The sequence below is a fragment of the Apteryx mantelli genome, chromosome 4, assembly GCF_036417845.1.
Source record: "Apteryx mantelli isolate bAptMan1 chromosome 4, bAptMan1.hap1, whole genome shotgun sequence".
NCBI classification, from domain to species: Eukaryota; Metazoa; Chordata; class Aves; order Apterygiformes; family Apterygidae; genus Apteryx; species Apteryx mantelli.
In genome coordinates, this window is record NC_089981.1 from 29,879,387 (window position 1) to 29,892,631 (window position 13,245).

Sequence of the window (13,245 nt, forward strand, 5' to 3'; positions counted from 1 at the left end):
CTAAAAACAACAGAAATCACAACAGGGTGAAATTAAGCTGATTTCAAAGGCAAGTTCAAATGTAATCTAGTAATGAAAATAAATCAAATCTGAATTCCAAAAATGTGAAAAAAAGTGAAAAATGCTCTGCAAAATTGTATCATCAAACTTCCTCAACGTCAGTCACTAAATGATCAATGAGCTTGGAAATGCAATCCAAATTGTTTTGATCTGCAAGCTTAAATCAGTATCAATTCTCCTTAATTTTTAAGCACCCTTTGGGACTATAATTCCTCTATTAAATGCTCTATTTTTCTACTACTCTCTCCCATGATAATTTTGTCAGCCTTGATAGCTGAGCTTCATATTTTGAAATTAAGTGGTTGTAATCTGAGCACAAAAAGAGCTGTTACGGTCGCATATATCCCCCCAGAATATATTTCTCATTAGAGAGAAAGTTTCTTGCCTTTAATTTCTCATGTAGAAATTTTTTCTGTACAAAATGGAGTGCAACTTCAGTCATGCAGTTAATGACACACTGAAGTACTGTGTCCCTTCTCTGAGAGCCTTGGTAAACCAACAGAACATTTTATATTCATTGGGAGTATTTGCAACTTTGGAAAATGGAATCTTTCACAAGGGATAATCCTTCCTCTCACCTTTTAGTACTGGGATTGCTGTAAGGGAAAGGATTGCTGTTCTTGAGAAGGCATCTACCACTGTTCAGTGTCTGTATTGCTGGAGCACCCAGGAGCTTCAACATAGCCTGAAACAGCCAGAGTGCCAGGCAGTGCAGGAGACAGGGAATAGAGACAATCCCTGCCATGACAAAACCTTTGGATTTCTGAATCCTGGTTGAACTGAAGCCTTAACGATATATACAAATAATTAGAAAATGTAAAGGTGGGGGAAACTACTAATCAGTTGATTAAAGAATAAATAGTCAGAACTGTGTATATTTTTTTTCCCCTTCAGTGATATATTTAGGTCAAAAAATATTCTGCCTAGTTTTGGGAAGATGTTGGAGAACATCTTTGTACCTTTGTTTGAGGCAACAATCAATCCCAAGGAGCACAAAGAACTGCACCTTTTCCTCAAATATGTAAGTATGTTCGGAACTCCAGTGGCTTACACAAAATAGATCCTCTCCTACACCCAAGATCTTGGTTTGTCGACAGCAATTGCCAGACGCTAACAAAACCTTCTTCTCTGTAGATTACTCGTATCGTTTTACAACCTCGATATACAATTTAATAAAAGTCTGGGTAAGGTCCTGTTGTTAAATGGTCACCATTTATTTAATCTAAAACAGCTCAACAACTATTTGTCCACCCAATAATCCTCTCTATAAAGAACAATCAGAAAATCTGCATGTGCACTTGAACAGAGGGAATGTTCTAATCCAGGATGTGTACCCTGAGCTTGCCTGTTGGACTGGCCTCCAAAGAGGAGGCAAGTGAAGGGAAACAATATGCAGATCCTGATATGACTCAGACGAGAGGCAGGGATGTAGCTGCTGGGGTCTGATAAAATGGAGACATTTCTGAGTATGCCCCAGATCAGAACTTCAAGGTTTCCTGGGAGCCTAAGGCCTTCAGCTACTTTCAGGACGACACAGCAGATGAGTTTAAAAGATTATAATCTGGATCTGAGTGAATTTTAGAGGAATATTTCCTCCTATAAGGATATGAAGGCTTTTGTGTATCAGGGCCTCCTATTTGTCTCAAAAGATAAAATACAGGAAACTCTATCACTCCTGTTCACTCGTCTTCCTGCATAACAGGCAAAATGTGCCATGTTCATCCTTGTTCTGTATCCATACTTCCGCTAGTTCTTCCTAGAACTAGGTTTTGGAACCAGTGTTGCTGTTTGGGCAGTGTTACAGAGAAAAAGCATAATTGCTGCTGTCTGCGTGTTACAGCAAGAGGGCAGAGCAGTAGGACTGCCAGCATGAGGAAGGAAACAACTTACAGAAAGAGTAGTAGATGCTTTGTACAAGCAAGTGCTGAAGTGAGAGTCAGTAATAACAAAGTTTGCTTCTTGAAAACACTAATTCCTGTGAATCTCTTCTCCCACCAGGTGACTGGCTTTGACAGTGTTGATGATGAATCCAAACACAGTGGCCATATGTTCTCTGACAAGAGCCTTAACCCTGACCTCTGGACCAGTGAGAAGAATCCCCCGTACAGCTATTATTTGTATTACACGTATGTCAACATCATGCTGCTAAATAACCTTAGGAGGTAAGTAGCTATTCTTCCTCTGTAACAGGTTTTCAGAAAAGAAGAAATCAAGTAATAATCTTGCTCTCAATCTAAATCTGTGTCTAGATCATATATCTTTTGAAGCAAAGGTTATTTTGAAGAACTATTTTAAAGAGTCCAAGAGGAGTACACGGGATATTTTGAAAATGTTTACTGCAGAATGAATTCAAATGAAATATTCAGAAATTGTAGAGATATCAGATTAACAGCTTAGTTTGATATTTGTGTGTATCTGTTTTGTGAATTCCTTAAATCAGAAGAAATTAAACAAAAGGAGGAATTCCACAAAACTGGCTTGGTGACCTTTGCTTGGATTCACAATGAATTTTTAAATTTAATATGCTCAGAACAGCTTCTCTTGCTAACTCATTATCTTCTGGTAATTTTAGAGAAACAACATTATGCTGTGAAATTTTGGTTTAAGGGCTGCAGCTCTTATGGATCAAAGATATGCAAAAGAGACCATAATTATAAACTGCCCATTTGGTTAATTTATTTTGACATGCTTGCCGGCTCATTCAGTTTTACTACTTTAAGTTAGGGTATTAGATGTGATATCATGATATCATGACTGTAGAAAGCAAATTTTGCCATTGGCTCAGTAGAGCCTGAAATTCAACTCTAACTTATGCTTCTGACTTTGTGGCTGACTCACTGAGTGATTTGCGCAGCTTACTCAAATCAAGGCACAATGAGGTTATCCATTGATATTACAATGTCATCGTCTATCTTGTGAGGGGTTGTTTCATTACTATTTATACACTTTTCTGAGATATTCTTATAGGAGGTGCACAGACTATCATTTTAACAAGAGTCTTACTCAAGTTAACATTCAATGTAACACTCCTCCTCTCCCACTACTATCTATCTATCTCATGCATTTCGTTCTCTACCACCCTATATAATCAAAACTCATAATAAATACATCCAGCTTGAATTGCCTTGTACTTGCAGCAGATGGGCCTATTTGTTATGTATTTGCTATGTTGTGTCTTTCTTTCCATTACAGAAATAAAAAAAAGTCATCCCTTTCTCCTAACTTCTTCTACATTCTCTGTAGTCTGCAGTTTTTCTTTTCCGAAGAGAGAGATTCTGTCAGAATGTAGGCATTTCTTTTTTACCTTAAGATTATTTCAACCACTATTTGAAGATCTCTCTAGATGATCATTAAATCTTCTTCAGAGCCAGGTCAGATAACGACACAACTGATTAATGAGTCATTAGAACTGTTCACCCCTGTTGAATGTAGTCAGTATGTGGGGCATCACAGCCAGTCCTTTGTAGGACTGTTTTATGCTTTAGATAGTATAAGCAAAGTCATCAAGGATGAATTACACCCTCAAATCCTTTGTCAGGAAAAAACATTAGTAAACATCCAACCCAGAACTGTTTTATACTCCAGCAGTCCTTGCTGAAATTGTTTTGAACATCTCCAAAAACTGCACGATGTTTGTCTACGCAGTGTAAGCAGGGTCCTTTATAAGTTATAACTCAGCATCATTTTTAATGTTCATGATACAAATATAATAATTCTAGAAATTACAGAGTGTCAAGTCTAGTGAAACAACCAAGACTCCTAGATAATCTCTATGCTACAGAGGCTGTGGTTTTATGCTACACTTAATTTAGTGAGACAGCAGGTTGTAACCACACTGGGCAGTGTTAGTTCACTCTGGGCTACGTAATTCCACTTCTTTCCTCTTACTTGATCTAGGAATTATACGGCCACAGGTTGCACTGGTTCACCTAGCTTTCCATCTGTCAATTCCCTCCCCTGAAATCAGTATGCTAACTATTCATTCAGCAGTTAAGCAATTACTAAATGAGATGTAAGCAGGGGATGAAGCAAGGAAGAAGGACCATACAAACATGTCAGGTGGAAGGGGCTTGGGGACAGGGACCTGCCCCTCTTGACAGCAGCCTACAGGCAGGCCTGTTAGATTAGGTGTAATGTCAAACTCTATGAAAATAACTGTCTCCATTTTAATAAATTCTTTAAATTCCCATATTAATGATTGCATACAAAATAGATGAGGATATTTCTTGTAGAGGAACTTACTTTTAATTTCCTCAGGGAAAGAGGCATGTGTACTTTTCTGTTTCGACCTCACTGTGGAGAAGCCGGGTCTATCACGCACCTTGTATCAGCCTTTCTGACAGCTGACAACATTTCACATGGATTGCTCTTGAAGAAGGTATGGCTTGGTTGTTCATCTAAATTAATTACTATCTGCTTAGACATCAGTCACTGGTTCAGCTAGCAATCACCAAATACACTTTATCTGGGCAGCCCAAAATTAATTTTCTTAGCATGGCACAAATAACTCTTTACTTTGAACAGCAATAGGCTCAAGGAAATGCTGAGCTTCCTGGTCCTTACTTGATTTACAAAAATACGTCTGTTCCTAAGTTAATATTTTAAAGCTGTGTCTTTATAGGAAGACTGACTGTTTAGGTATGTGAAGGACTGGGAAGCACCTGTTTTTGGTGACTGCAAGCAGAGGAAGAATTACAATGGCAAAAATTGCTTAGACTTGTTCCTATTCCCTAGTTTAACTCTCAGAATTTTGGGAAAGCTTTAGTTCCGTCAGCATAGGGACAAAGGTGGTTTTCCCTGACTGGCATCCCTACCCTTCATTCAAAGGTTCATTAAGGTTTTGATTATTTATAGCTAGCATCACTGGAATCATTTAATGAAGAAGTTTAATATAACTGGCAATCTTGCATATACAACTTGACTGTTATGACTGGGACAAACATTATCATTCCTGACATATCAGTATTAACTGGATAAAACCCATCACACGACTCCTCATCCCCAGGCAACACTTTTGTAGTTAAAATAATTGGTCAGTGGGTGGCAGATTTGCACCGAGTTTAGAGTAGTTCTGTTGCAAGAGTTCTATAATTTGGATTTCCTGATTAATGTAGGAAAACTCTCTCCATATTTTTAGAAGTATCCAAGGACAAAGAAAAATTTGGCCTAAAATCATGTGTGATGTTTCCCTCAGAACCAGTATTCCTAAAATTAGACCCAGACATTGCACTAAGACTGTGCATGACTAGAACATTCTCCTCTTTACTCTTCTCCTGCTTATCACCTCTATTTCTGTGAGACCAAGAATGGAATAAACCTGGCATAGCAGATAGATATGATAAAGGCGCTTGTCAAGTTCACTGGTTGGTTAATCCAAAAGTAGTAATGAATAAAGATGAGAAGGTGACCCATAGATTATTTATATTATGTGCACAGAACACATGCTTCTAATAAATTAAACTTTCTGCTCCTAAAGTTTATCTATTGGACTGCAGTTTTGGAAGTAAGATTGCTTAGCAGTTCTGATACATCTGTTATTTGTGACTTTCAGCTTTTGGGGGAGGGATGCTGTTAGTATTAAATGCAGTTCCCTTGATAGTCATGTACACTAATTAAGCTACATTAATATTAAAAAGCCACCGTATTTTTAAGGAGGAGACTGCATCTATGTTTGAAGAATATATATTATTTTCATAAAGATTAGTAACATTTAAAATTTAGACTCTTAAATATTTTCTAATTTACAAAGAAAGCCACCAAGTTCAGTGTCAACTTAAATTCTTTGGTCTTAGTCCTCCCTCTGTAATTCTGTTTTCATTTTCTCCAAGAGAAAGCCTTCTTTTTTTCATTATCCCATAGTGGCATTAAACAATGATTGTGTTTTGTTTTTACAGAGTCCGGTTCTCCAGTATCTTTATTATCTTGCACAAATACCCATTGCCATGTCTCCGCTTAGTAACAACAGCCTGTTCCTGGAGTACTCAAAAAATCCATTACGGGAATTTCTACATAAGGGACTTCATGTCTCTCTCTCTACAGATGATCCTATGCAGTTTCATTATACAAAGGTAAGAGTCACAAAAAAGTCCCGTCTTTGAATTTGGCAACAGTGCGACATAGGCCCAAAGTGGCCCAAAAGGTATTTTATATCATTGCTTAGGATGTAAAGTTTGATGTCTTTCATTATTCTCCCTCATTTTCAGTCTACTACTCACAGTTAGGTTTCAGAAGGAAATGTCTAACTTCCTAATTATGTTTCTTTTGTACTCTTGCCTCTCCAATGCTGGCTGCTGAAGTATAGAATGAACAGTGAGGCTGGAGGGAGGTTTGAGCCTTCATAAATCCTCTAGAGTGCAGGGAAGTCCAGTTTCCTTACTAATAAATCTGTGGAAGCACATTACAGAAACACCATGTGGAGTCTGAAGATGATGTATAAGCTGACTGCTCAGCAAACTGATGCTGATGCTCGCCTTTGGGTGGCCTGGCAGGAGAGACATGCCTGGTCTCTCCTTAGAGTGCCCTGACTCCACAGCTGGCCCCAACCTGAGTCGCGCTGTGCCGCAGCCTGTGCACTGCTCGACTGTTTGTGTTCCAAGGACAAGCAGAACTCTGGCCGGCTTCACCCAGGCTTGCTTCTCCTTGCCTGTGACAGGTCTCTGCTAGAAAAGACAGAGCTCTGTGGGGGCTTTCTCCACAGCTGTAACGCAATGCCAGCTGACGTGCATGTAGCACGGAGCATCCCCAGCTGTTACAGCCTGCTATAGGCAGAGCCTACCTCCTTGTGCAGAAGGTCAGAAGTGAGAAATGACCCTGCTGCCTGTCTATCTCTGTACATATTCATTAAAGATTTAAGCATGGATCCTCCAATGTATTTGCATTCTCTGGGATCTCAGCTGAAATTATGTGCATAAATGCCTTTGAGGATCTGGACCGCAGACTGCAATTTCTTAGTCTAAGAAAACTAGGTACACAGTGCCTATTAATTACTTAATAATCACCCTTGGGAAATTTGAAATAAACAATTCTGTTCAGTAGTAATTTTGATGTTGAAGTCTTAAGCCTCTAATTTTACAGAGCTGTCTAAAGAGCATGTATAAATTCTTTAATTAGTAAGAGTACACATCCACATTTATACCTTATTTATGTATCGTTTAATACTAAACATATTTTGGTGATACAGGAAGCTCTCATGGAGGAATATGCCATTGCAGCTCAGGTGTGGAAACTAAGTACCTGTGACTTGTGTGAAATAGCAAGAAACAGCGTACTACAGAGTGGACTGTCAGATAAGGTAATTGTAGCTGAAAAATACCTTTTTTTTTCTTTTTTGGTAAATATTAGGGTGAGTAGGAACCAAGAAGCTAATACAGTTTGAAAACTGAATAGCAGGTGCTTATGTATGTGATGTGTTTGCACGTGCATGTCTCTATGCACTTTCCCAAAAATATTCCGAAACTATCTGCTGTGCAGTCTTAAACAAAGAATATTAAAGTTACACTAAAGTTACCAATTGGAATTCTCAAAATCTACACAGAGACCAGGTGCCTGTTTATACTCAGTTCTCCCTTTGCAACCAAACCTTTAGTTCTACAGTTGCCACGTCTCCGCCTCTCTGTAATTTTATACATCACGTCTTGCACTGAATAACAATAAACTACCTATTGTTAAGCAAGATATGCTTTAGTTAGCAGGAGTACTACAGAAACTGTTCTGTTTTACATAGGCAGACGGACTAAATTAAATCCCCCTTTGGCTTTAAAACTCTAAATCCATGGCACTTTTTAAGACTTACTTTAGAGCATCCTCTTTTCTATGTCACATTCAAGGAGCTGGTATGGGAAGGGCTTTACAAGTATATTCTATTGTTTCCTCTGGTATTCTCTAGTGACAATTATAAATTTTTCCTCCTGTGCAGCTTTATTATAACTAACCAAAGAAACCTAAGCCTATTTTTGACCTCTCACTTGAAAGATGTAGTAGTCAAGACCAAATACAACCACAGAGGGTTTTAGCAAGCCGGATTGAGTGTACCACTGGGAGTAATCATATGTATAAAAACTTTAGCCTTAAAATCTCCACAGGTGGTAAGACCCTGAGGTAAAGTTCAGCAGCCAGCTGGTTGAAGCTACTCTTTTCACTTGCATCAGAGTCATTCAACTAACATAGTTATGCAATAAATCAAAGCAGCTGAACTGACTTCTTCCTTTATGTTTAATCTTTTTCATAGGAAAAACAGAAATTCTTAGGGGTGAATTACTGTAAAGAAGGGCCTGAGGGAAATGACATTCGAAAGACAAATGTTGCACAGATCCGGATGGCCTTCAGGTATGAGACACTGTGCAATGAACTTAGTTTCCTGGCTGATGCTATGAAAACAGAACAGATTTCTGCTCTGTCAAAGTAGTTTCAAACCCAAAGAAACTAGAACCTTTCACTCCTAACCAGGATCACATGCTAATTAATACTGAATCATCTGTCACTGAGCGCTACCAAAACATAACTGAACAATATGGAGAGAAATAGAATATCTATGGACGGTAAAACAACATTTGCTGTTATCTTTTACTGCATTATTCTCATTGCAAAAATTTGTTTCTATAAACATTAGGCTTTGAAAAACTGCTGTAAAAGTTAGATGCAAATTCACAATCATGTATCAATTGTTTCATACTGTTTTAACTGTACATTGTATTGTAGCTTGGAAAACTACAGAGAATATTCATAATGCATCTGTGATATGCTGCTTAGAATACTGCAGCTGCTGACAGGATACTTGCACCTGTTTTTGTCTTGCCAATCTCAGTGGCAATCATGTCATATAGCACTTGTAAGTTTAACCCTTTATTAATTAGTAGATTGTATGGGGTGTATAATTTTGAGACTACTTTTTCACTCTGGAAGGTGGTCTGACACAGTTTTTACCTTAATGTTTTAGCAGTTATACTGGAAAACAAGAAAAACCAAAATCTGGTAGTCTCTTTTCATGACTAAAGAATTACCTCCTGTTGTCACCTAGTATTTGGATGTCTGTGAAGAATGGCAGATTAATGTTTTTTAATCTAATAAATAGAAAACATGGTGTCAAAATCATCACTATTGTACATTGCAATAATGAGTGCAGGTGCATCAGGAAAATGTTGCCTTGAAAGTAGAGAACACTTTTTTAAATTGCTTTGTAACTAATGGGAATATGTGGATATGCCAGTTCAAAGTATTTGGAAATTCATGGTTGCATGTAAAGAAAACTTTTACTTGAACAGAGGAAGTGTTCTTATCAATCAGTGGTAGAAACTCCAAACCTGGGTTCTGGTGCTACTTCTGACGTATTTTTACACATTTATGTTAGTTTGTATTTTAGTCAGTCAAAGAGTTGAATAAGAAGTCAAAGTGTCTATTTATACAGAAGCTAGCCCACCTAAAACATGTAATTTCAGATCATTTTATGTTAAATGTTTTAGTTACGATGGGGTGGATTAGTAAAATATAGCTATTATAATATTTATCACTTTCAATCTTTTTTCTGCTTGTTCATCCTTCTTAAGACAAAGTACTACTATTCATTCAGAAAGATTAAAGGTAATAACATGGTAGCACTTCTCTACCCTAGAAGCTGCATGTAGTTTTATACCAAAAAAGACTCAAGGCTAGGGGCAGCAAACAATGTTAAGGTCTGAAAGTCCAACATGACACTACTTAATTTGAAGCCACACGGTCCCTGAGGTAGGATCCTGAGCCTACAATTAGACAACTGGGTATCTAATGTAATACATAGAGAAGTTAGGCATCTTAGAACAGTAAGTCATAATTAATGCATAAAAAGCAAATAATTAGTGCTAGCCAATAAAGCCTCCTTTGACCTAGATGGCTGCCTGTGTTACTGCATCAGATGCTTCAGGCCACTCGGGTTTCTTAGGGCAGACCTTCCTCCTGGGGAAGTAGGAAGTTCCTCCTACATCCTTTCTTTCAAGAGCTGATCAGGTCTCACTTTCCCTTCTAAATGCAGCCAGAAGTAGCAGTGGTGACATCACCAGTACCACCTTGTTAATAGCATAAATGTCTATACTTCATATTAAGAGACATACTACACTCCTCTCCTCCCCTCAGGCTGTGGGAGTTCAAAGCAATACCTACAAGGAGGATTTCTTAATGTACCTGTTGTCCTGAAGGGGACTGCAGGGAGACTGCACTGAAATGAAGGAAGGAGGAATTCCCCATCACCTCCGATAGCTGGGCAGCCTTACAAAAAGAGTTTTGCCCTAAAGAACCCAAGGAAGCAGCCTGGATGTGAGGCTGCTCTGAGGGTGCAATGGGGTGGGAGCTGGTCCCCAAGTTCCCAGGTGGAGGGGTCCCTGGGACACAGGAGCAGCCTTCAGGGCATCCAAGCAACACTACAGTTAGCCAGAGTCACTGAGCTCACAGACAGCTGCAGTGCTTACAGGGCTTGAAGAGGTTTTTTTCAGCCAAAACATGGTTGTAGACAGATGTTGACAGGCTTTACTTTAGCTCTTCAGTGATCTAGCATAAAGTCTGCAGTGCTCAACTAGGGCCAGATTTTGTACTCCTTGTGCATTTAAAAACCCTGTTGAAACAGTGCTATTGATACTGCTCAACTCTGTGTTTGTTAATAAATTTGTCCAAAGTTCTTAGTCAACCCATACCTGTTGGCCTCATTGACTGTTAGAAATTTTAAGTGCTCATATAATACATTATCAGGACCTTTAATTTTCTTAGGACAAAGTTGGAAAAAAAGTGGTTCCAACATTTTAGCTGTATAAAATGCAGAAGCTTTGTTTTCAATAGTACAATGTACTAAGAAACTGTTATAAGCATACTACTATTTACCTGAAAAAGTATGTGTTCAGTCTGAACAAGCAAAATACCTGGTTTGAAGAATTTAACTTTTAATTATATACATCCAATAAAGAGAATCATTGCTTTACTCAGGTTCTTTTGCCTAAAGATTGCTATTAGGTCTTCTTTTGTCTGTCACTTAGATACTATTTAGCTTTTTTAGTATTATCCCAAATTTTTGTATATTTAATACCTTTCAGCTTTCCTTACCTCAAACATATAAGGTTCTAACAGTTCTGTAGCTCTTAAACAAAAACCCACAACTGGATTTGAAGCTTGTTACTGGATAGTAATCTGGATTTTGACGATAATGATCACAAACTGCCATTACTGCAAGGAAAGTCCCTTGTTTTAGGGTCAGTTCTGCTTCCAGTGCTTCTTGGGGTGCTGCTTTAGTGATAAATTGAGCTAATAGTGTTATATTTTAGGAAACAAACCCACATCCTTTCAAGCATACATTACTACCTCTCTTGTGGTTGTCTTTTAATTAGGCAAAAGTTACTGACTCTCAGGTCCACTTCTGAAATTTATATATGTATTTTTTTAAGTTGTTTTAAGTTATGACTGCTCAAAATAACCTTGCAGTCTTAGGATATGTATGTGATGAATGTTACTGTCACCTGAATTACTCTCTTACACATTTTACTCAAATATGAGATGGGGCACTTGCTACTTTTTCCCAGATAGTGCTGAGATTAAACCTGGTTGCACCAAAACTCATGTTTTACTCTAACAGAGTACAGAGGGGGACTAGAAGAACATCACTGCAGGTGGTGGTTTTTTTTTTTTATTATTTTTTTTTAAGTTTTGCTTCAGAATGAGAAAGTATCCTGTTTTCTCATCATTTTTTTGGTGTTCAGATTGAACCATTATTCAAGACTTCCTTACATCTGGTAGTTCAGAGCATTTTACAATTTCACTTAAAATCCACTGATAACATTGTTGACCAAAACAGGTATTAAACATCACAGCAGTCTTTTGAGATATACTTAATTACAGTTGAGATTTATAATGTATCTATTTGAACTATTTCTAGTAATGCCCTTCCTTGTATGATACTCTAGCTCTGCCACTGGATAATACAGATTTTTTCTTACCCGAGAGCTACCCATCTTTTGATATCATTGTTCTTTAGCTGTCCAGGCCCTTCTGTTTTTCCTTTAATCTGTAGTAGTCACCCAGTTTAAATAACTGTCCAAAAAAGGGGGGAGGGAAGTCTGTAAAAACTGCTTTTCTCTCTGTGCCTTGGTTGAGTGGTGTTTATCTTTTGCCTCTTGTGGAAACATTAAGCATTACACTGAAAAATAAATGATAAAAGAACATGCTTAGAGTTTTCTGTGTGTGTACCTATTTTAATAAAATTGTAGCTGTTCAAAATCTCTGCCTTTCAGTAGAACTAAAAACCTATGCAATTAAATTGTTAGGATTACAGAAGATAAACCAAAACTAAGGATTACCACAGCACAAAAACTGAAAAAAGTGGAGATGCAGAAGCTAGTAAGCACCACTTAGGAAGCAGAGCTAAAGGTTTAGCTGACTTAATGTAATTCAGTGTTAATGAAAACAAGCTATGCTGATTCATCCCAACACTAGACCTGACAATAAGTCCTAAAGTGAAATCGTACTGCAGGTCTGCCCCCTACTGTCACTGGGTGCTCTGGTTCCCTGCTCATCCAAGCTGGGAATCTGGGTACAGCATGCTGCAACTCTTTCTGACGCTGGAGCCTTATCTTGCTATGTAACTGGGAGTCAAAACACCTGAATTTGAGAACTAGGAAGCAGTTTTGACACCCAGAGTTAAAAAAGTTTAAGCATTACCCAAAACAGCTTTCTTGACAGTGAAGCACAAAACTAAGAAGCCAGCAAGTGACAAATTGAGGGAAACAGACAATATCAACATAAGTGTTCTGCTACAGCCAAGATGACTTTTGAGAAGAAAGTTTAACACACAACTTTCTTCAGTAGTTAATGTAATAAAGATTTTTTTAAGATGAAGATTACAATCAGTATCTTTAGTTCTATATGAACCCTTTATTTCTATATTCAAGCTGGTACTTAAGAAACACAATACAGATTAAAGAACTTCATCTGTAACTGAAGAACATAGTGTTTTGAGAGGTGTAGGGGAGAAACATAAGTATCAGTGTTAAGCAGCACAGGGAATATAGCATATAGTGGTGAGAAAGCAACATGGCCAATTCATTAATTATTAACCATGGCTGATAGTTCTCTAAAGGTCTAGACATGAAAGATACTCTCCCACATAAAAATTATTTATTTGGAAGGTCTATTAAGTGAGTTGGAGCCATGTTTCCATGTCAACATAGACTGTAG

The 13,245-nt window shown here is 37.9% G+C and overlaps 1 protein-coding gene across 5 annotated transcripts in view; it reads left to right on the top strand.

Moving 5' to 3' along the window:
- AMPD3 (adenosine monophosphate deaminase 3) overlaps positions 1 to 12,235 on the top strand; it is a 34,720-nt gene extending 22,485 nt beyond the window's left edge. For 4 of the 5 annotated variants that reach the window (XM_067296118.1, XM_067296117.1, XM_067296120.1 and 1 more), the window contains 6 exons: positions 955 to 1,081; positions 2,059 to 2,222; positions 4,318 to 4,438; positions 5,955 to 6,128; positions 7,241 to 7,351; positions 8,288 to 12,235. In XM_067296118.1, the coding sequence (XP_067152219.1) occupies positions 955 to 1,081; positions 2,059 to 2,222; positions 4,318 to 4,438; positions 5,955 to 6,128; positions 7,241 to 7,351; positions 8,288 to 8,464 (874 nt within the window). In that variant the 3' untranslated portion in view covers positions 8,465 to 12,235. The remainder of the gene's footprint in view (positions 1 to 954; positions 1,082 to 2,058; positions 2,223 to 4,317; positions 4,439 to 5,954; positions 6,129 to 7,240; positions 7,352 to 8,287) is intronic. The other variant, XM_067296119.1, reaches the window with a different exon arrangement.
- The last annotated feature ends 1,010 nt before the right edge of the window (positions 12,236 to 13,245 follow it).